The 24746-nt window shown below is 40.0% G+C and overlaps 1 protein-coding gene across 5 annotated transcripts in view; it reads left to right on the top strand.

Annotated features, from left to right (window-relative positions):
* The window catches only part of PAK1 (p21 (RAC1) activated kinase 1), a 164425-nt gene that overhangs the window by 123283 nt on the left and 16396 nt on the right, over window positions 1-24746 (top strand). For all 5 annotated transcript variants that reach the window (XM_060160104.1, XM_060160106.1, XM_060160107.1 and 2 more), the window contains 5 exons: window positions 6873-6989; window positions 10168-10342; window positions 12442-12505; window positions 15113-15161; window positions 20283-20395. In XM_060160104.1, the coding sequence (XP_060016087.1) occupies window positions 6873-6989; window positions 10168-10342; window positions 12442-12505; window positions 15113-15161; window positions 20283-20395 (518 nt within the window). The remainder of the gene's footprint in view (window positions 1-6872; window positions 6990-10167; window positions 10343-12441; window positions 12506-15112; window positions 15162-20282; window positions 20396-24746) is intronic.

Raw genomic sequence — 24746 nt, 5'->3', positions numbered from 1 at the left:
CTGTTGCTGCGCCCTCCTCCGTGGCTCTGAAGCTTCCCACCCCCACCCCCGTCTCTGCCAGTGAAGGGGCTTCCTAATGTGTGGAAACTTTTCCTCCTTCACAGCTCCCTCCCAGAGGTGCAGGTCCCATCCCTATTCTTTTGTCTCTCTTTTTTCCTTTTTCTTTTGCCCTACCCAGGTACTTGAGGCATTTCCTGCCTTTTGGGAAGTCTGAGGTCTTCTGCTAGCATTCAGTAGGTGTTCTGTAGGAGTTGTTCCACATGCAGATGTATTTCTAATGTATTTGTGGGGAGGAAGGTGATCTCCACTTCTTACTCCTCCGCCATCTTGAAGGTCTCCTAAGGAAATATTTTAAATCGGAAGTATTTTAAGTGAGATAGTTAGATGTGCATTTTAGTCTAAACTACCATCTTAGAAAGATTCCTCTGGAAATTGGGTCAGTGTAGTGGGGTGAATTCATATGTTTACGTCTCCTGCTATACTAAATTTCTTAATTTCAGAAAAGATACATAAAAAATGAATTCAAAACAGTGCTCCAAAACAAAAACAGGACGTTAATAAACCATTGTCGGGAATTCATGGAAGGTAGAAAGCAGATAAGATCAGATTGATTGGAGCAGCCGAAAGCACAGCTGCTGTATGTATGTGGAAGACAAATTTCCTAGGAAGATAAGAGTAGCTCAAGAGAAAATGGTCTGAGAGAATATATATAAAAAGCAGGAAGGAGGGCTTCCCTGGTGGCGTAGTGGTTGAGAGTCCACCTGCCGGTGCAGGGGACGCGGGTTCGTGCCCCGGTCTGGGAGGATCCCGCGTGCCGCAGAGCAGCTGGGCCTGCGCGTCCGGAGTCTGTGCTCCGCAACGGGAGAGGCCACAACAGTGAGAGGCCTGCGTACTGCAAAAAAAAAAAAAAAAAAAAAAAAACAGGAAGGAGTCTTGGGTCATCTTCAAGAGTAAATTAAACTCTGTAAGTGAAACAGCAGGGGCAGTGTCCATGTTACAGTGAGCAAAAGGTACCAGAAGGTTGATCCTAAGCTTAAACCAGATACTTGTCTGAAGAAGGTAAACTGCCTGCTTGAGGAAAATGCCTAGTGTGGGTACAGGGAGAGAAGAGAGAGAGAAGCAGAGCAGAACTGGAGTTAACTACAAATCTCTACAACAGGCATAAAGTAGAGGAAAAAGGAGAAGTAGCTCTGCAGTGGAAGAAAATACATTAAATTTCTGCATCCCAAGGATAAATTCCTGATGCTTTTGATAACTGGGAAGAGAGGTATACATACTCTTCCATGGCTCACCCTAAAGTGATGCTTGCCGGTTACCACATCTGTATAACTCACGTACAGACTGCATCAGACCTCCCATTCAGAGGAAGGTACAGCAGAGAAATAGACTTACACAACTACAGAGGAAACTCATGCTAGTCGAATATACTAATTAATATGGTTTTTCACTGATAAATATGAGAACCAAGGATCTCTAGACATTTGAGAGAAACAAACCAAGGATCTCTAGACATTTGAGAGAAACAAAACATTAAAGAGAAGGACCAAGAAAAAGAAATAAAACTGACCCCAGAGGAAATTGATAATTCAGGAAAGAAAGTTTTAAAAAATCTAATATATTGAGAGGTTCTATAGATGTTGCATCCACAAAAACACTGCAGGTAGATCAATCAGAGGATAAAAAAAGAATTCTTAGAAATTAAAAATATAGTTGAAGAAACAAATTCCCAAGGATTAAAAATTGCATGTAAGAGTGGATTATTGATATAAAATATAAAAACACATGGAAAATATGAGAATAAGGGACACAGAAGATTATTCAAGGAGATTCAGGAAGAATTAGAGGATTAGAAGATTAAGATTATTGTTTTTTAAGATTATTGTCTTTGAAATTTCTGTATTGGAGTTTCTCTGTGCAATGCTTCTTCATTTTTAGTTGGCTTCCCAGTTTGGTGGAGTCCATCTTCCAGTAGCTTTGAGAAAGTAAATATTTAATATCTTTCAGGTCTCAAAATGGAGCACCTCTATTCTATTCTACCATTTGATTGATATTTGGCTGAATATGGAATTCTGGGTTGAAAATAATTTTCTACCAGTATTTGGAAAACATTGCCCTTTTGTCATCTAGCTTTCAGCATTGGCTATTCAAATTCAAAGCTATTTATTCCTGCATCTTTTCATCTGACCTATTTTTTATTTTTCACTTGGGAAGTTTGTAGCATCTTTATTGTCACCACTGCTTTGAAATTTCATAATTACATCCCTATATTCACCTACTTAATTTGTGAGGAGCTTTGTGGACTCTTTCAACCTGGACTCAAGGCTTCAGTTTTAGGAAATTTTCCTGAATTATTTCGTTGATGATGTCTTCCCCACTTTTCTTTGTTTTCTCTTACTGGAACTCCTGTTTTTTTAGACTTCCTGGACTGATTCTCTGTTTTTAAAAATATTTACTCTGTTTTACCTTGCCTTGATTTTGCAGCATAGATATGTAGATTGGTTTTCAGGTTTGCCTACCGTCAGCTTTGGAATCATTCTCCTTGACAGTTACTGCTCATCCATCAGTCATTGCCTCCTTTGCTAATCTTGCCTCCTATCCTGTTCTCTCCAGCCTTTGGGTTTAATGCCTTTAAAAGGCCATTCGTTTATTATAGTTCTAGTGAGGTTTTAAGAAATAGATGCCTGTGTTCAATCTGCCCTCTTTGTCAGGCATTCCTGAGGAGTTTTCACTTTTAACTCCTTATATATCTGTATTATATGAAATGTATAATGAGAACCTACTGGTTTTACATATAATTTAAAAATTTAACTTTTAAAAGGCAGCATTATTGAGGTATTATTTACATACCATAAAATTCACCCATACTGATTGTACCGTTCAATGATTTTATTAAATTTATAGACTCGTGCAACTATCACTAGTCTAGTTTTAGAATATTGCCACCACCACAAAAGTTCCCTTGTACTCGTTTAACACTTCATTCAAACTCCCATGCCTAACCCTAGGAAACCACTGATCTTCTTTCTGTCTGTATAAATTTACCTTTTCTAGACATTTTATATAAATGGACTTGTATAACATGTAGTCTTTTGTGTCTAGCTTCTTTCACTTAAAAGCTTGCGAGGTTCATCCGTGTAGTAGCATGTATCAGCATGATTCCTTTTTATGTCTGAGTAATATTCTATTGTATTGATATACTACATTTTTTACATTCATCAGTTGATGGGCATTTGGCTTGTTTCTTCTTTTTGGCTATTCTAAATAATGCTCATACTAACATTCATGTACAAGTTTTGGTGTGGATCTATGTTTTCATTTCTATTTGGTATATACCTAGGAGTAGAATTTCTGAGTCATATGGTGACTCTATGTTTAACCTTTTGAGGAACTGCTAGGCTGTGTTCCACAGTGGCTGCACCTTTTTAAAATCCCACCAACGTTAGGAGGCTTCTAATTTCTCCATATCTTCCCCCACATTTGTTATTGTCTGTCATTTTAAAAAAATATTTATTTATTTATTTGACTGCATCAGGTCTTAGTTGCAGCATGGGGATCTTCATTGCCATGTGTGGGATCTTTTTAGTTGCAGCATGCGGGATCTTTTAGTTGCGGCATGTGGAATCTTTAGTTGTGGCATGTGGGATCTAGTTCCCTGACCAGGGATTGAACCTGGGCCCCTTGCATTGGGAGCGTGGAGTCTTAGCCACTGGACCACCAGAGAAGTCCCTATTGTCTGTCTTTTGATTATATCCATCTCAGTGGATATGAAGTGGTATCTCATTGTGGTTTTGATTTGCGTTTCCTAATAATGATGTTGAGCATCTTTTCATGTGCTTTTTGGCATTTGTTTATCTTCTTTGGAGAAATTTCCTTTTTGTTGTTTATCTCTAATTTAATTCTACTGTGGTTACAGAATACATTTTGTGTGTTTTCAGTCATTCAAAATTTATTGAGATGTGTTTTATGGCCCAGCATATGTTCTATTTGAAGAATTACCCATAAGTGGTTACAAGTAATGTGTGTTCTGTAGAACTTGGGTGGAAAGTTTTGTACATGTCAGTTAGGTTGAGTTGATTGATAGTTTTGTTAAAATCTATATCCTTGCTAATTATTGAGACCTCTTTCAGGGCTGTCCAGAAACTTTTACTTTCTGCTTGGCTCTTCTGAAGTTTTTATGTACATGCACAGAGCCAGGCATGTATGACTAGTATGCGGCCTCTCTCTAGTGTCTGCTGTACCTTTGGCCAGAATTTGTTTGCCTTATTCAGGATTGCAACCTCAGGCTAGTAGTGGTTGACACTCTCCTGCTACTACCTCTGGGAGGTCACTTCCACTGGTGGCACCACTGGACCTGGGCATTGCCCACTGCTTCAAATGAATGTAAGCCCTCTTGGGTCCCATAGTTACAGCCTACCTCGTCCTGGAAGAACCCCTCCTCTGATGGAGCTAGGGTGGGATGGATGGGAGCAATCCTGGGCCAGAACGTCAGAGATTCCTATGTTTCTACCCAAAGTTCAGCAGTTTTAAAATCATAAGCACTTCTCAGTAGTATAGGTAGGCACCTGGAGGTTTTGGGAACACACCAAGCATGTCCCCTTCTTTCAGAGTCTTTGTATTTCTTCCATCTGCCAGGAATATTCTTTTCCCAGAGGGTCTGATGGCTCATTTTCTCATTTCATTCAGGCCATTAGAGAGGCCTTTCCATGACAACTGTATGTAAAGTAATAATTCCCTACCCTCAACCATTCTCTGTTCTCCTATGTTTATCTTATTACTGCCTGGTAGTTTGGTGATTAATTTTGACTGTATCTTCTTCTCAAATGTAATCCATAAAACCAGGCGCTTTATCTAATTTGTTCTTCAATATAGCCCCAGAGCTTTGAATAGAGCCTGGTACACAGTGAATGAATGGGTGAGTTGATGTCACTTCTTAAAAAAGAGGTTTGTGGTTATTAAACGTAATGATAATTTAATTGATTCCTTACATCTTTCTAGCCCCTTGCCATTTACAAAGTGCTTGTATACTCACATCACTTCATTTCTTCCTCCCAGTGGCCCTCTGAGGTAGGCAGAGAGCTTCTGTCATCACCTCCATTTTATGGATGAGAAACTGTAGCTTAGAGTGGGACAGCCTTGCCAAAGAACACAGGGATAAGAGATAAAAATCTGGGACAAAAACCTAAATCTCTTGATTCCGGTAGTTGTTAATACTACCACACAAAGCCATCACCTGTGGAAAACAGAATGTGTTGCTAAGGTGATGAAATCCCCTTCTTTATAGAGTTTTAGGAGGCAACAAACAAGTGTTTAGAGTCTACATTAGTCAGCCCTAGGGCCTCTTCACCTGATGATGAAGAGGCTGCTGAGTTAACCTCATTCTCATTTTGGGTTCCTAGTTAAATTTCGCTGAGTGAAATATTAGGGAGAAAAGAAATTAGAGCAGAAAAATATCAAAATATGTGCTTTGACAAGGAAAGAACCTCTGTTGGATTTTAGAACTAAAAGTGACTTAGAGTTACCCCTCAAATTATACCTGTCCTATTCTTCCACGTTCCTCGAGTGATGAAACTTGAGACCCAGAGGATGGATTCATTGCCTAGTTGCTTACATATGCCTGTCACTGGCAGTTTTCTAGTTATGCCCTACACTGGAGGCCCTGTTCGAATCTATGAGCTTGCCAGTTTTCTTTATCTTAGTATGTCAAATGTAGTAAAGACCAGGCTCCCACACAGTAGCTCTAGACTAGCATTTAACTAGACAGTTCCTTCACTTATCCCCTGTTATTCTGACTCCTGACATTCCTCTCTCCAGAGGCCCCAAATGGCAGCAGAAGGGAATGGTCCCTCTGTCTCCTGCATCATATGGTGAGCTGCTTTAGGACATGGGCCATCTTTTTCATTTTTGTGCGTTTATATCAAAAGCATTCATCACAGTATCTTACTGAGCACAAAGCAGATGCTCTGAAAATATCTGAAACTGTTGAATTATAGCAATATATACAAAAAATCCCTTGCTTCTCTGGCCCTGCACTGTAATCATTTAATCTCTATCAAAAATCTCATGTTTTGGAGCTATTTTGTCTCTTGAATGTGTGTTATAAACAGTAATGGTATGATCTTTTTGCCTGGACCTGCCCTAAAACCTGCCAGTCTTAGCCCAGCTTTGGTACAGTTTACATGGGAAAATCAAGTTGCTGAGATTATAGCATATTCAATTAGTGGTGCTGGTAAGGTTCATTCCAGGACAGGGCAAAAGCTTAGTGAAATAGATAGCATCCAATCTGGGGAAAAACTCATTGTCTTCTTGAGACAAGGGTCTTCTGATGTTCTGTATCTTCAGGTTGAGGCAAGGGCACCTGATGGCATAATGGTTGCAGTAGGTTTTCGTAAAGAAAGGAAAAGGAGAGGGAAAGGCCTCTCAGGACTTCCACTTATCGTATCAGAAAGGACTAAGGAATTACAATGATAATCTTTGTGAAATCCCAAACTTTTGATCCCCTGCATTTTGTACTTTATCCTCTCTTTAGCATAGAGAGTAAAATTCATAGAAGGAGAAGGAACTATGATCTTGTGTTCAGGGTTTGGATTGGGCTAGGCACGTAGAGAAGCTGTAAGCTGGTTTCCCCATCCACAGTTAGGCTTTGGGTGGGAGAAGGAAGCCCCCAAGGGCCTGAGTGGGGAGTGGTATCTAAAAGAAGAGGGGGAAGGTGGCTGAGTTCCTGAGACTGGCTACAGAAAGGTGGAGGTCTTGAGGCTGATGTGTGTTTCAGAAGGAGTGTCAGGAGAAGGTTTCTTCTGGGAGATTGGTGACTCTGGTAGCTTAAGTTGCATGTCAGCTGGACATGATGAATCTGGCTTTTCTCCACTGTGCAGAACGTGAAGACGGTGTCTGAGACCCCTGCAGTGCTACCAGTTTCAGAAGATGAAGATGATGATGATGATGCTACCCCACCTCCAGTGATTGCTCCACGCCCAGAGCACACGAAATCTGTGAGTCTTTGGGGACGTGGGCAGCTTTGTGATATATTAGAGTTTGGAGGGGGAGTGAGGGGTGGGTGCTGAGGCCTAGAGGTTTAATAATCTGGTAGCGGTCCTTAGATTTTGCAGGTGGTGAAATCACCAAATTACCTTGATTGAAAGGTATTTTCTGTATGATTAAAGACAAGAAGTGGTGTATTTATTTATCATTAGTTTTCACATAGTCCCAAAGTGTCCTAGATAATTGGTCTTTGTACCAACTTAGGCCTAGTTTACTTAGCCTGTTCACATACAGAAAGATATACAGAATTAATGTTACTTAGTGCAAGACTAACATAAATTATTCCAGTCTCCTGGGAAGCAACATATTAGTCTGCTATAGATCTGTTCTTCTCTGTTAAATGTGCAGTGTTTAGCCTCTTAGTACATCATTGATGATACTGTAAGACTCAAGAGAATTTATAAAAACATTAGTGCTATTAATATGCTGGACATCAGGAGTGCCTTTTTTTTTTTTTTTTGCGTTACGCGGGCCTCTCACCACCGCGGCCTCTCCCATTGCGGAGCACAGGCTCCAGACGCGCCGGCTCAGTGCCCATGGCTCACGGACCCAGCCGCTCCGCGGCATGCGGGATCCTCCCGGACTGGGGTACGAACCAGTGTCCCCTGCATCTGCAGGCGGACTCTCAACCACTGCGCCACCAGGGAAGCCCTGCAGTGATTTTTATTTAACTTCTTTTGAGGTTCTTGCATCTCTGAATAGCCAGGTCCCTCTGCCCTCACTTGGCACAATCTGCCTTTTACATGGTTTAGCATCATTGAGCACTGATCTCTCATCAGATGATACTCTACTAGTGTTTCTTTGTTTGGACTTTTTATTATGACAAGAGCTTCATAATGAAAGAATGATCTAGGGCTTAAACTCTGTGATAATACAAAAAAAGATTGTCTCTGGATTAGAGAATTCGTGGAAGTGTTCAAGCAGATGTTGGTTGACTGACTATGGAGATGCTGTGGAGGACATTCAGGGGGATTAGATGACCTTTTAGGATTAGAATTTATAAGCAGAATCTGTGGAATCACCCTTTCTGTAGGCTACAAAGTCACTTTAAGGAAAATAAGCTTCAAATTGGAGCATTCTCAGGGTATCTCATATTGGTATTTTTTTTGTTTTGCAAGTATGTTCATTTAAAAAATTTTCCCACTAAACCACGAACTCCTGTGTGTGTACACACACACACACATATACATTTACACACACATATATATGCAAATACATATATATATATATATGTATGTATTTGCAGTGCTTAACATAGCTCTTGGAAGGTTTTAGAAAGGCAGTTAGTATTGAATGAATTGATAACTTTGATCTTGATAGCATTCCTTTCTAAAAAGACATTGTTAATTCCTAATTTATAGAAGAAACTGAGCTTTGGAGAGGTAAATTGATCTACCCAAAGTCTCTAAGTAAGCAAAAGAGCTAGAACTGAAAGCAGGTAATTGACCCCAGGTCCAGGTTGTATTCCAGCGTAGCACAGTGGCCTTTTTATGTGAGCAGACCTGTGCTGGGAGCCAGAAAAAGAGAATTTTAGAGAAGGAAAAAGCAGGGTTCGTGCCCTTAAGGAGGCATGTCAAGAAAACTAAAGGAGGAGGAGAAGGCATGAAAGTACAGGTTTAGGTGCCAAGTATATAGTTTGTCTACATGTACAAGAATAGAAAATTAAGAAATCATTATGCTGGAATAGTCAGGAAAGAAGCTGTAGTCTCTGGTCTGTGTCTTGACTTATTGCTATTTCCACTATGTGGAAAGTTGTCTCCCTTTTCTACCTATTAAAATCATGTCTATCCTTCAAGATCCAGCTGAAGAATCCTATTTATTTATCGATTCATCAAACATTTTCCTGAATGCTTGCTTTCTGTTAGGCAACTGGTTAGATATAGGAACTCAGGGATGAATGACACAGATTCCCTGTCTTCATAGAGCTTATAGACTAACCAAAAAATTGTGATATTTTTATGAAAAAAGGTGATAAATGCCTTGATGCATCTCCTGGGGAAAGGCAGTATAACGTATGATCACCTCTTCTGTACATTAATAGTATACAGTTTGCTCGTATCTTCTGACATTTATCCCTTTTGCCTTGCAGTTAGGACTTTCTCCAAGACTTCCTTCACAGGAATAGTGGATGGGGCAGCATTTTGTACAGCAAGGCAAAGAACAGATTCTCAGTAAATGTTTATTAAGTAAATGAATGAATAGGAAATGTAATAATATTTGCCAAAATTTGAAAGCTTAGTGTCTTTTGGGTGTGATATTACTCATTTCACACATTAATTAATTTATTACCACAGCAGCTCTATAAGATAGGTATCACTAACATCACCATTTTACAAATGAGGAAACTAAAGCATAGAGAAGTTAAATAATCTGCCCAAAGTCATACAAGGTAAAAATAAGAGTTGGGGGCTTCCCTGGTGGCGCAATGGTTGAGGGTCCGCCTGCCGATGCAGGGGACACGGGTTCATGCCCCGGTCCGGGAAGATCCCACATGCCACGGAGCGGCTGGGCCCATGGGCCATGGCCGCTGAGCCTGCGCATCCGGAGCTTGTGCTCCGCAACGGGAGAGGCCGCAGCAGTGAGAGGCCCATGTACCGCAAAAAAAAAAAAAGAATAAGAGTTGGGATTTAAGTCCAGTCAGTCAGTTTCCAGAGTCTGTGATCTAAATGACTGCACCGTTACTGCCTCTTAAAGAAGAACAATTGCAGTTCCTTCTCTGTGAGCGTTCAGGATTTAAAGAGGAAGTAACTCAAATGAAGATAATGTTGTGTTGTATTAGCCGTGGAAAGTACTATGGGAATACAGGATATTCATTTCAGCTTGGGAAAGAATAGACTTTTACAGATGAAGGAGATTCCCATCAAATGACAGAATGTCCTTTAAACTATTTATAATGAGAGTTGTCTAACTTGTACTGAATATCTTAAGTGCTCAGACTGTCACTAACCCTTGTGTGTACAGTGAGAGCAAGGAAGGCCATTCCGTCCTCACAGCCTGAGTATAGAGGAAGAGTAACATAGATTTTGACCTAGGAGAAAGGATGAGTTTACTGGGATTTGTTCTGTGGATGTTCTAACACACACATCTAAGACAGACTGGCCTTGCCAAATTTTTGCACCAACAATGCAGGTATACACACGGTCCGTGATTGAACCACTTCCTATTACTCCAACTCGGGATGTGGCTACATCTCCCATTTCACCTACTGAGAATAATACCACTCCGCCAGATGCTCTGACCCGGAATACTGAGAAGCAGAAGAAGAAGCCTAAAATGTCTGATGAGGAGATCTTGGAGAAATTACGTAAGCACTTCCCAGGTTTTTTAATTTCCCTCTGGTATGTGACCGGTCAAGCACAAAGGTGGAATTCTATTGCTATAAAGATCTTGGTTCTGCGCTAGGTGTATGTGGCTGGCTGGCTGTGCTTTACATCTTAGCCAGACTGTGCCTCTTTTCACCTGTCCTTGCACCCGCCTCCTCTGTCTCACCAGCCCTGATTAGATGCAACATTAGGATGGGAATGTGATGATAGCGTGGATAGCCCACTTTAAGGGCTAGAAATCACTTACCACTGGGCATGGGTTATGGAGATGACAAATAGCTTTTCCCTAGTGAATAGTCTGGAATGTTGTGTTGAGAAAGACCGAGGCCTTGTCTAAACCTGGTGGGAAAGAGTGCTATGTTGATTATTGATGTTTCTGTTGACAGAAGATGGATCTGCCATCTTGGCTGAAGGAAAAGAAGTAAGGGAAACTAACATTTTGTGAGCCTGTGTTATGTACCAAATGACAAGCAAGGCATTTTCTTGATTTTTTTTCATTTACTCCTCATTTTAACCCTTGAAGACAGACATTATAATCCTCATTTTTTTGCAGTTAAGGTATCTGAGGCTAGCGATGCTAAATACTCTGCGAAAATTCACACAGCCAAAAAGTGACAGAGCTGGGGTTAGAGCGCAACTTGTGCTCCTGTGATCAGAACATGCTGTTTCTTGCAGTCAGGTGGAAACTTCCATTTTACTTTTTTTTAGTGACCATAAATATTAGGGTAGCTTGTTTCTCTTTTTCAGTAATCTTCAGGAGAATTCATATGAGAAGAAAGGACTGGGCTGGTCTGTAGGCTTGGAAGAATCATCTGACAAGGCCTTTGATTTATTCTTTGAACTTATCTACTTCTAAAGAGGATTGGATGTGACTGATTTGGTCAAGTCTGCACACTGGCGTTGCTTTTTAATGCTGAGGTTTCTGGTTCCTCAGCTTAGCAGCTCTCGACTTTGTCCTGATAATTCTTACTTGACTTTAAAAAAAAATTTCACTCTTTTAAAAGTTGCCCTTGCCCAGAGCCCTTACGAAATGATGAAATAAGAAAAGCCACTTACCTAGCCGTCTGTTTACTCTTGTATGTATTCTTTTTCTCTGAACCAGATTTTTTTTTAAACAGTAATACTTAGAACATAGAATTATGGAAAGCAGACTGGCCTGGGAGTTATGGACCCTTGGGTTGAAGCACAGCCACTAACCTGCATGTTGGGCGATTTCCTGCTGTTCTCTGGCCCTCCTTTTTCTCATCTTTTAAATAGGGATGTTAATACCTGTCTCATTTGTAAGTCGGATGAAATAATGTATGTGAAAAGTACCAAATAGTAGTAATTGGTATTAGTGGAAAGGACTTTGGACTGGGAGACCAAAACCAAGCTCCTAATCTTAGCTCTGACACCAATTTGCTGTGTGACCTTGAGGGGAAGTATCTTCCTTTCTGTGGGCCTCAGTTTTACCATATCCAGAATACTTTTTTTGAAACTGTCAACTCTCTCATACCTCTGTGTCTTTGCACTTGAAGTACTTTCTGTTGTAACCCTTTCTTGACTTTCTCTCCCTGGCTAATTCCTACTAACCCTGTAAAAATTAGTCCAGATATCACTTCCCTTCTGAAGCCTTTCCAGTCTATATTTTTGCCTCTTTCTGTATCACCACAGTTATTATATTTTCATGGAACTTTATACTTATTGTCTGTCTCCCCTGAGATTAGAGCTTCTTGAGAGCAGAGACTGTCTTAACTGTGTCTTATCTATCTCTTTATTTGTTGCATTCAACATAGAGCTTAGTACATAGTAAGTGAGCATGTTAAAATGAGTTAATGTCTATTGAATGACTGGATTTTAAAATGAATGAATAACTTTTAGGAGTTTAGAATTGGATTAGAGTACTATGAATAAAAGCGGTAAGGAGATGAAACTTTTGGTTGAAACTTAAAGAGGGAAAACTAAGGACCTGCTTAGTGTGGTTTTTAGGTATTGGAGATAGTTCTTTAATCCTTGCCAGCTCAGCATTTGGGAAAATATGGGGCCTGTTTTGTATGTTGATCTGGGAAAAACTGATTCATGTTCTCTGTTTCTTTCAAAGGGAGCATAGTGAGTGTGGGTGATCCTAAGAAGAAATACACACGGTTTGAGAAGATTGGACAAGGGTTAGTAGGGGCATTTTCTTCCCTAGAAAAATGACTTAAAATTGTGTGTGCTGGTATATATGATTTTGCTTTTGTTTTGCCTCTCATAAATCTTGTTCTGCCTCTCATAAATCTTGTTCTTCTTTCTCCACCTCACCCATCTGAAGGTGTTTTGTTAGGCTGACCTCAGGTTTACAGAATTATGTTTAATATGTGAGATGTGCCATTAGCTGACATGGTTGCTAAAAATACATCTGTGGTGAGAGTGAAAAACCCATTTATTTTCTTGGCACAAAACCTTCTTCCCAAATTATAGCTCTGCTTTTCCAGATTAACCCTGTTTACCTGATGCTGAGACCTACCAGCACTAATATGAAATGGAAGACTCAGAACTGCAGACTCTTCTGCTAGTATAATGGGATCTGTTTTTCTAGTGGATGCCAGAATTCATGTCTCCTGCTCTCTGATTCCTTCTCTGCATCTTGTATACTGCCCTCAATGTACTGAACTCAGCAAATCTTAACTGAATTCCTGTTAGGTGCTAGGCACTGTGAATACAGCTATGAATCAGTCTCTCCCTTCAGAGACCCCATGGCTACAGAAGGAGATAGACAAACAAAAAATTATAATATACTGTGATAAGTCTTAAAAGTGGCCATTATTTTTAGTAAGAGAAGCCAGATACAAAAGAGCAGATGCTGTATGATTTTATTTATATGGAGTTAAAGAACAGGCAAAACTAATGCTAATATAAGTCAGAATAATCATTGCGTCTGGGAGGGGAGTGTTGATTGGGATGTGGCAAGAGAGAACCTTCAGGGGTGATCGTGATGGTGAACATGTAGGTGTGTACGTATTGAAAAATCATCAAGTTGTGTACTTGAGATTTGTGCAGATTAAGTAAGTTATACCTCTGTATAAAAAAGAAAAATAATAAGATTTCTATAGATATACCCAATTAGCTAAAATTAAAAAGAAACTGAAGAAAAGTGTCTGGCTTGTAGAAAGCTCTCACTGTTACTTGAGTGAAAGCATTGTTGTTAATGAAGTAATTGAAGCTTTCTGTTTTAGTTTTCTTTTTTATGCATCCAAGAACTTCTGAAATAAGATAAAGTAATGCATAATATACTGATGTTGTATTTGTACAGTATTCTACAGCTTACATCTGTTATTTGCATCTATTGTTTAATTCAATCCTCAAAACAACCCTGGACTTGAGTGCATCTCATTTTTTCCTGGTCTGGTGCTTTTGTGAGTCTGAACCGGTATAAGGTAGTTAACACCTTGAGAAGAAATTGTTTTGCTTGCCTCAGAGTAATCTGGGATGGTATTTCCTTTAGATAATTACATTGAGATACTAAGAATGTAGCAGAAAGGTACACAGACAAGCGTGGGCAAGTCAGGTCCTATCTCTGGACTTCAGTTTCTTCATTTAAGCGAAAGGGGCTGTGGATTCAGGGTCTTTCACCTCCCAAACTGCTGATGTGTGTGTTCAGATGTATGAGGCCCATAAATAGGCACTATCTGCAACAGTTTTTTTCCTTGCTTACTTGACAGGTGTGTTAGTGCTAAGGGAGGAATGCAATGTGTATTAAGCACCTATGCTGATGTTTCCACATTCCATGATTTTAAAACTGTACATGGCACACAAATAAGATAAATTAGTACTATTATAATTTTGCTTGTGTTTTTTTTCCCTTTAAGACCTGAAGGTTTTTTTGACCTGGAATTCATATGTCTAATCATATGTCTATTTGAGGCAGAAACAATCAGGAACTAACCAGTGGGCCTCAATAGCTTCTGAGCCTCTGTAATCATGGAGACACAGTCTCAAAATGTCCAGTTCCCTGAGGACTGGGCATATTTGCCCTTAAAGAATGGTATATCTGGTGGGATAGGGGAGAATGGGGACAGGAATATAGACATCAGCTTTATGACAGAAGATGTCTAGAGGTAGGATGATCAGGCAACGGGGAAAAAACTGCCAATGCAAAGAATCCCATCCTTATTTGATTGTCCATATCTTATGATGCCAACTTCCTGACATGTAGCTAGGATCCTAACTAAAGAGTTGTAGTCGGGAAACTGGTGACCATAATTTCTGTCTTCCAGACAAACTTACAAGTGACTTTTCCCCCGAATTGACCTGACTTCCCTGGGAAGCATAATCACAGAGCTTGCCTAGAATACATTTTTGCAGTACATAGAATTTTAAGTTTCTTTCAATCGCATCATATAAATCTGACATACTGACATGTAAGGTTACAAATATTGTTGCATATCACTCATCTACAAACACACAGGGTTCATGGTTATAGGCATAAAGTGTGGTTTTTAGTCATTTAGAATGGACGTGATTACTTTCCTAGCATTATTCCTAGTATTTCTCTGCCATTCTTCGTCCGTCCCTCCTTTCTTCCCTCACTTCCTGATGGCCACTAGAGCATATATTCTCTTTACTACTACATACTGCCTCTCATGAGAGTGGAGTGGGAGAGGCAATGGGGAGGATTATTTTTGCTGCTATTTTTATTAACACTTGCATTGCCAGATTGTGTGTAGAGCTTCATTTGACAAATGTCACTTCATCTAACACCTGCTTTTTTCTTTCCCCCACCTGTTGTTCAGTGCTTCAGGCACTGTGTACACTGCAATGGATGTGGCCACAGGACAGGAGGTAAGTATCCACCACCAACTACTACTCCTTCAGTTCCACTGTTTCATTTTTCTTTTTGTTAAGTTTTTGCCCTTCTTAGCTCAATAGGGACACTTCTGGTTTCTCAGTATTGCAGACTAGAACTCCTTAACATGATGAGATTTACAGATTTCGGAAAAAGTCACTGTGCCTACAGTGCAGAGAAGAGATTGGGGGAGATAAGAGTGGAGCAATGAGTCAGGAGGTTACTGTGTAATTCCATGTGAGAGATGATGGTCTGGACTAAGGTGGTAGCATAGTATGAATGGGGAGAAGTGGATGAATTTGAGAGGTACTTAAGTAGATACGACAGAATTTGGTGAATGTGAGGATGGCTCACAAGTGAGTGGTACTAGTCAAGGAGAAAGAACAAAGCAGAAGGTACAGATTTGAGGAAGTTAGATGTTGCCTGAGAGACTTTCTTGTGAAACTGCCTGGTGGACAATTATTTTTACAAGTCTGGTGCTTGGGAGAGAAATCTGATATAGAAGAGATTTAAACATGTGTCTCTTGCCTCCCAATCTAGTGGTCCTTCCATTACTCTGTGCCCAGGATTCCAGTAGACATTGAAGTCCTCATTTGGAGGCACCTCTTTGTCTCTCACATTTCATAAGCTGGGAAGGCTCTGATCTTATTGCTAAGGCCTGATGACCCAAGCTCTTATCTTCAGCAGAAGAAGCCATGAAGGGACTCTAGAAGGCTTGAAGTTTCTTTGCATTGTACTCTTTGGTTGCAGAGCAGGAATGTTGGAAGGTGGGTTGTATATGGGAGTTGTCTGGGGAAGATCTTAGCTCAAAAGACTAATGGGGCTCAGAGCTTAAGAGAGGCACCTCCTGTTCCAGTGAAAACAGAGTTGGGCTCTTCTGAGGGAGGCTACTAGGACCTGCTTGTATATGTTTGGTGGTTGAAACCCCATGGTGTACTGGAGAAGTCATGGTTAATAGGGACAGCACGTACCTCACTGTGCTTTTGTCAGGCTTTTACAAGTGTCTGAGCCAAATATTGAGGCTCCATTGAGGGTAAGTCAACTTAAAAAAAACAACATTATTATGTTTAAAGATTTATTAATTGTTCTTTGATGTGAGAATCCAATAACCTAGATGTTTACCTTTACTTACTTATAAAACCTTGGGCAAGTCATTTGACCTCCTAAGCCTGAATTTTATTTATTTATAAAATGTGCATGATAACATATACCTTACAAAATGTGAATGAGTTGAGTGAAGTAATGCGTGCGAAAATATACCATAAACTAAGAATTACATATATATTAATATTGTATGTATTTATTCTACAGAATGTTTACTGAACATTTGCTTTATGCTACACTTTGCGCTAAGACCTATGTGAAAGATTCAGGCATTAAAATCATATATATAAATGTAAGAAACCATACTTTCTGTTGTGTACATATAAAACTCCTATAATGCTGACAGGAACCTGTGATAACATAATGGTAAAGAAGGAAGGATGGTATCATTCTGCTGATTTTAAATATGCTGTATTGGAGGTAGAGATAGAAAAAAGGAGGTTATATTAAATATTAATACTAAAAAGAACCCTACCTGGTAGGTGATATTGTTTCCTTTTTACTGATGAGGAATTGGAGACTCGGGAGTTTAGTAACTTTGGCCGGGTGGTGCTAATAGCAGTTAGCAAGGGCTGGGTTAGAATATTTTGATTCTGAAATTTTAACTTGTGCTTTCTGGGCTGCAAGGCCGCAGCAGAGCTAAGGTTAGGCACCACGGCCCCTGGTTGTGTTTCTGGCCTCTAGGACCTCACAGCCCTTGATGGGAGGCAGGCTGGTGCTGGCCGGTTCCTGGAAGGCCTGGAGGCTCCATGTGTGAGCAGCTGGCCACAGGAAACAAACGTGACTTCACTATGTGCCTGCCTTGTGGTTACAGAACTATGAATGGAAGGGAGTCCATTAGGGTGGCTAATGCAGTGTAGCCAGGAAGGCCTCATTTCCTCCCCCAGGGAGTGTAAATCTTTAGTGGAGCTGGCGAGATACTCTGTGTTTGTGAGCAAGTGCCTATTGGGAGTTATCCAGCTGAGAAGAGGAGAGCTATTGTCTGTCATATGGAAGAAGATTAGCATATTAGTGCTGGAAATCCTCCAGTTACAGATCCAGCAATTAATTTTCAAGCCCATTTTTAGAGGGAATGTGTGTAATAGAAAGAATAGACTGGAAGAGGCTTTGAAGTCATATGAACCTGAAAGCATTGATTATGACCTTGGGCAACTTTCTGCAAGTCTTAGTCTTCATTTTCTTCCCTGAAAATGCAGATAATGATTTTTGCTCGACAGGCTTGTTGTTAGGTTTTACAGAGATAATGTCAGTAGAGCACCTAACACAGTGATGGCACAGAGTAGGCATTCAATAAACAGTAGTGGTGGGAGGGCGCTTTGTTTTTGCTGTCATTCCTGCTGATAACGTTGTCACTCTTGCTGCTCTGTGCCAATTACTCATCAAATGCAGTTATGACAATGATTAGCATTTTCATTGTTGTCTTACTGTACTATTTACATTTCTTATGTATGAGTAACACATTGACCACTGTCTCATTTAGTTCTCAGAACAGTCCTGTGAGGAGGGGATTCAGGGTTGGGATTATTATCCTCAGTATTGATAAAGGGACGGAGGCTCAGAGAGCTTGTGACTAGTCAAGGTTAGTAAGTGACAGACCCAGCCCCAGAGCTTAGGCCTCCAGAGTTCAAGTCCAGTTTTTTTTCTGTTATAGGAGTGCTATCTGCTGGCCTGAATAGGAGGGATCTGATTAGGTGAAGGGCATTAGCCTAGCCCGTAGTTAGTCAGTAGCTATTGAAAAGGATTCCTGGTGTCTTGCCACCCCGTCTGTTATCCACAGGCTGCCTCTTTTCTCCCTTGCTGCTGCCAGCAGTGACCTCTGTGAGGTTCACTAGCACTGTCGCATCCTCCAGGATGGCCTGAGGAACTGCAGAGAATCCAGATCTTAGTATGTGTTGTAAGGGCTTACAGTCTTAATGTAATGTGTCTTTAGATCACTGTGTTCCTCTTCAGACATTAGAAAAAGCTAATCATCAGCTGTTACAGCAAGCTGCAGCCAGACCAGAAGCCTAACCTGATAGGAGACTCCACTCCAAAGCAATTTTTTCTCACTTGGGGCAGGGAATGGAGGTGATCAAAATGTTTTAAAAAATCATTTCTATTCTTACTGATGAACTGGCTCTTGGCAGAAGATTGTTCATACTTGATTGAAGAAATAATAGAATTTGGGTTTTTTCCATAAAAGTTGAATTATTCATCCTCTACACTTCTTGCTGATTCTGGAAAGCCTAATTTTAGTTGTTCTGTTAGGTGTTCATGTTCTTGGCTGTTATTTCTAGGGAATAAACATTTAGGAAATAATTTAAAGTCTACTCCTATAGGATAGGGCAGCCTATTGCTAATGCTCTTTGTGGTTTAAAAACAAAGTATTTATCAACCCACTCAATTCTGTCTTTTCTTCTTCATTTCTGAAAAGATTTGTTGAGTACCCACTGTGTGTCAGGCCCTGTGCTTGGCACCAGGGATTCTGAGCTTTCAAATGAGCTCTCAAGCTTCTCAGGAAACACACCCTAACTAATCATCATACAATTCAGTATGTGCTGAGTTCCACAAGAGAGGTATAAGTATAAACTTATGGGGCTTTAAAGAAGGCAAAAAGCCTATCTGGTTTGGAGAATGAGGTTTCTTTTGGTCTGATACAAAGTATAAGAAGGTTTGGAACATGTAAAAACAGTGGATCAAGATGTTCTAAATGGAGAGAAGCTCAGATTGTAGTATATGAGGGAATACAGTGACAAAGAAGTTAAGATAGGGGTCAGATCATAAGGACTTCGAATGTTGGGCCAAGGAGCATCTCTAGGCAAATAGGAGCCATTTCTGCTTTGAACAGGGGAGAGAGTCACCAAATGTGTACTGTGGGGAAGATTAATCTCGTTGTGTGTGCAGGATAAATGGGCGTCACTTTTGAGATTCTAATCCTGACTTTGCTACTGAATAGCTGTGTAGGCAAGTCACATATCCTCTCTGAATCACAATTTCCTTATCTGTCAAAGGGGGTCAATAGTAATATTTAACTCATAACGTGTCTCAGAGGATTAAATGAAATACATTTGAGAATACCCTACATAGTACCCGACACATAAAAAAGGACACAAAAGTGCCTTGGAAACTAACGTGTTCCTTAAATTTGTATTATGTGAAAATTTGTTTATTTCCGTAGACACAAAGCCTATCAATTTCTTTTTCATACATAAACATTAAGGATCCCTTTTTTCTATTCTTTCTTAACCTGGTCAACTCTGATTTATTTTTCCACAACAAGTTCAAAAACTCATCTCGCCTTTATGAAACCTCTGCATTGATAGTGTGAAAGAGTTCTTGGCCCAGTTTTATGCTCCTGTAACACTTTGTAGGGACTTTTGTTATAGCATACCTCTTTTATGTTGTGATTTTTAAAAGTATTTTTCTAATATAAGTATTTTATTTAGTAGCAAGTTTGATCTTCACACTTTGGTGCACATGAGAATTGCCTGGAGGGCTTATTAAAGTACAGAGTTTTTGAGGAAAAGGAAGTCCCTATTTACTTGGGCTTGGATTAAGTAGAGATCTAAGAAGGTAGAGAGATGAATGGAAAGATCAGTTTTTAAATTCTTTCACTTCCTCATTTAAATTCTTCATAACTATGTCTTATCCTCATCTCCAGTGACACCAGTACCAATACCAAGTAATAAATGATCCTTATACTCAGCAAGTGAACTTTTCCATTAAATAGAAAGTTTGTGCAAAAAAAAAAAAAGCAAAACCAAAAAAACAACCCACAGAATTTCTGATTCAGTAGGTTTATGTGGGGACTGAAAATTTTTATTTGTAGCACATTCCTAGATAATGTTGATGTTGCTGGTCTGGGGACCTCACACTGAGTACCACTGGTCTCCGGAGATGAACTGTGATTTCCTCAAGGGCTAAGACCATATCTTACTCATTTCTATCTCCTTAGTGTTTATGTCTGGTACTTAGTAGGTGTTCAGTAAATGCTGAGTGACTCTGGTTGTACATTGAATGTACTCTAATTTCAGGTGGCCATTAAGCAGATGAACCTTCAGCAGCAGCCGAAGAAAGAGCTGATTATTAATGAGATCCTGGTCATGAGGGAAAACAAGAACCCAAATATTGTGAACTACTTGGACAGGTATGGAGTGGTAGTCCTGTCAGAGAGATAGGGCCTTAGAGATGGATGGATGGTGGAGCTTTTAGGGGAGAAGGCAACACCAGCACTCAGAACTGCCTCCATTTAAGATTCATCTGTGATGTTTGGCTCTCTGCCAATGACCCTGCATGTTGGTGGACACCTCTGATTGCTGTACAGTATTCTGGGTTAGGCTGAACCCTACCACCCTGTAGCTTCTCACAGCTGGTCCTGATACTGTTTGTTCTACCCCAGGGAATGCCTTCAGCCCATCTGCCTGAGTCAAACATGTAGGTCTTTAAATCATTCTGCATCTCAGATCTTTCCTTGTCCTGATTACCCTGCTGAAAAACTTCTAGTTTGTCTGCATTCTCTTAAAATGTGACATTCAGTAGTTTCGTTTGAGATTTCACCATTACGGAGACATTGGGACCCCTCCTTTGTTCTAAACACTACAGAACTTGATTTGATTTTTTTTTTTTTTTAAGAGTTCTGTTTCATTGTTGACCCCTGGTAAGTTTGTAGTCAATTCAAATCTCTGATCCTTGTTTGCTGGAAGATTTTTAATCACAGTCTCGTGTTCAGTGCTTGTGATTGGTCTGTTTATATTTTCTATTTCTTCCTGGTTCAGCTTTGGAAGGTTGTGCTTTTCTAACAATTTGTCCATTTCTTCCAGGTTGTCCATTTTATTGGCATATAGTTGCTTGTAGTAATCTCTCATGATCCTTTGTATTTCTGCAGTGTCAGTTGTTACTTCTCCTTTTTCATTTCTAATTCTATTGATTTGAGTCTTCTCCCTTTTTTCCTTGATGAGTCTGGCTAATGGTTTATCAATTTTGTTTATCTTCTCAAAGAACCAGCTTTTAGTTTTATTGATCTTTGCTATTGCTTCCTTCATTTCTTTTTCATTTATTTCTGATCTGATCTTTATGATTTCTTTCCTTCTGCTAAGTTTGGGGGTTTTTTGTTCTTCTTTCTCTAATTGCTTTAGGTGTAAGATTAGGTTGTTTATTTGAGATGTTTCTTGTTTCTTAATGTAGGATTGTATTGCTATAAACTTCCCTCGTAGAACTGCTTTTGCTGCCTCCCCTAGGTTTTAGGTCATCGTGTTTTCATTGTCATTTGTTTCTAGGTATTTTTTGATTTCCTCTTTGATTTCTTCAGTGATCTCTTGGTTATTTAGTAGTTTATTGTTTAGCCTCAAAGTGCTTGTATTTTTTATAGATTTTTTCTGTAATTGATAATGTAGTCTCATAGCGTTGTGGTCGGAAAAGATACTTGATATGATTTCAATTTTCTTAAATTTACCAAGGCTTGATTTGTGACCCACGATATGATCTATCCTGGAGAATGTTCCATGAGCACTTGAGAAGAGTGTGTATTCTGTTCTTTTGGAGGGAATGTCCTATAAATATCAATTAAGTACATCTTGTTTAATGTATCATTTAAAGCATGTGTTTCCTTATTTATTTTTATTTTGGATGATCTGTTCATTGGTGAAAGTGGGGTGTTAAAGTCCCCTACTATGATTGTGTTACTGTCAATTTCCCCTTTTATGGCTGTTAGCATTTGCCTTATATATTGAGGTGCCCCTATGTTGGGTACATAAATATTTACAATTGCTGTGTCTTCTTCTTGGATTGATCCCTTGATCATTATGTAGTGTCCTTTTTTGTCTCTTGTAATAGTCTTCATTTTAAAGTCTATTTTGTATGATATGAGAATTGCTACTCCAGCTTTCTTTTGATTTCCATTTGCATGGAATATCTTTTCCCATCTCCTCACTTTCAGTCTGTATGTGTCTCTAGGTCTGAAGTCGGTCTCTTGTAGACAGCATATGTATGGGTCTTGTTTTTGTATCCGTTCAGCCAGCCTATGTCTTTTGGTTGGAGCATTAATCCATTTACATTTAAGGTAATTATCAATATGTATGTTCCTATTACCATTTTAATTGTTTTGGGTTTGTTATTGTAGGTCTTTTCCTTCTCTTGTGTTTCCTGCCTAGAGAAGTTCCTTTAGCATTTGTTGTAAAGCTGGTTTGGTGGTGCTGAATTCTCTTAGATTTTACTTGTCTGCAAAGGTTTTAATTTCTCCGTCGAATCTGAATGAGATCCTTGCTGGATAGAGTAATCTTGGATGTAGGTTTTTTCCCTTTCATCACTTTAAATATGTCCTGCCACTCCCTTCTGGCTTGCAGAGTTTGTGCTGAAAGATCAGCTGTTAACCTTATGGGAATTCCCTTGTCTGTTATTTGTTGTTTTCCCCTTGCTGCTTTTACTATTTTTTTTTTGCATTTAATTTTTGATAGTTTGATTAATATGTGTCTTGGCATATTTCTCCTTGGATTTATCCTGTATGGGACTCTCTGTGCTTCCTGGACTTGATTGACTATTTCCTTTCCCATATTAGGGAAATTTTCAATTATAATCTCTTCAAATATTTTCTCAATCCCTTTCTTTTTCTCTTCTTCTTCTGGGACCCCTATAATTCGAATGTTGGTGCATTTAATGTTGTCCCAGAGGTCTCTGAGACTGTCCTCAATTCTTTTCATTATTTTTTCTTTATTCTTCTCTGTGGTAGTTATTTCCACTATTTTATCTTCCAGGTCACTTATCTGTTCTTCTGCCTCAGTTATTGTGCTATTGATTCCTTCTAGAGAATTTTTAATTTCATTTATTGTGTTGTTCATCATTGTTTGTTTGCCCTTTAGTTCTTCTAGGTCCTTGTTAAACCTTTCTTGTATTTTCTCCATTCTGTTTCCAAGATTTTGGATCATCTTTACTATCATTACTCTGAATTCTTTTTCAGGTAGACTGCCTGTTTCCTCTTCATTTGTTTGGTTTCGTGGGTTTTTACCTTGCTCCTTCATCTGCTGTGTGTTTCTCTGTCTTCTCATTTTGCTTAACTTACTGGTGTTTGAGGGTCTTCTTTTCACAGGCTTCAGGTTCGCAGTTCCTGTTGTTTTTGGTGTCTGCCCCCAGTGGGTATGTTTGGTTCAGTGAGTTGTGTAGGCTTCCTTCCTGGTGAAAGAGACTGGTGCCTGTGTTCTGGTGCATGAGGCTGGATCTTGTCTTTGTGGTGGGCAGGACCGCATCCATTGATGTGTTTTGGGGTGTCTGTGACCTTATTATGATTTTTGGCAGCCTCTCTGCTAATGGGTAGGGTTGTGTACCTGTCTTGCTAGTTGTTTGGGATAGGGTGTCCAGCACTGTAGCTTGCTGGTCGTTGAGTGGAGCTGTTAGCTTTGAGATGGAGATCTCTGGGAGAGCTTTCACCGTTTGTTATTACGTGGAGCTGGGAAGTCTCTGGTGGACCAGTGTCCTGAACTTGGCTCTTCCACCTCAGAGGCATAGGCCTGGCACCTGGCCGGAGCACCAAGACCCTGTCAGCCACACAGCTCAGAAGAAAAGGGAGGAAAAAATGAAAGAAAGAAAGAAAGAAAGAAAAGAAAGTTATTAAAATAAAAAATGTTTTTAAATTATTAAAAATAAAAAAAATTAAAAGAAAAAGAAGAGAGCAACCAAACCAAAAAACAAATCCACCAATGACTACAAGCACTAAAAACTATACTAAAACAAAACAAAACAAAAAAACGGACAGACAGAACCCTAGGACAAATGGTAAAAGCAAAGCTATACAGACAAAATCACACAAAGAAGCATACGCATACACACTCACAAAAAGAGAAAAAGGAAAAAAAATATGTATATATATAAAAAAAAAAGAGGAAGGGAGCAACCAAATCAATAAACAAATCTACCAATGATAATAAACTCTAAATACAAACTAAGATAAACATGAGACCAGACACAAATTAGATGTAGAAAGCAAACCCCAAGTCTACAGTTGCTCCCAAAGTCCACCACCTCAATTTTGGGATGATTCGTTGTCTATTCAGGTATTCCAGAGACGCAGGGTACGTCAAGCTGATTGTGGAGATTTAATCTGCTGCTCCTGAGGCTGCTGGGAGAGATTTTGCTTCCTCTTCTTTGTTCTCACAGCTCCCGGGTTCAGTTTTGGATTTGGCCCCACCTCTGCATGTAGGTCACCTGAGGGCATCTGTTCCCACCCAGACAGGACAGGCATAAAGTAGCAGCTGATTAGGGGGCTCTGGCTCACTCAGGCCGGGGTGGGGGGTGGGGGGGTTGTGGGGGGTCGGGAGGGGTACGGGATGCGGGGCGAGCCTGCGGTGGCAGAGGCCAGCATGACGTTGCCACAGCCTGAGGCACGCCGTATGTTCTCCCAGGGAAGTTGTCCCTGGATCATGCCAGCCTGGCGGTGGTGGGCTGCATAGTCTCCCGGGAGGGGAGGTGTAGATAGTGACCTGTGCTCGCACACAGGCTTCTTGGTGGCT

This window comes from Lagenorhynchus albirostris, chromosome 9 (assembly GCF_949774975.1).
Source record: "Lagenorhynchus albirostris chromosome 9, mLagAlb1.1, whole genome shotgun sequence".
NCBI lineage: Eukaryota > Metazoa > Chordata > Mammalia > Artiodactyla > Delphinidae > Lagenorhynchus > Lagenorhynchus albirostris.
Note: the sequence above shows the minus strand (reverse complement) of the source record. Positions and strands in the feature narration are given on the sequence as shown.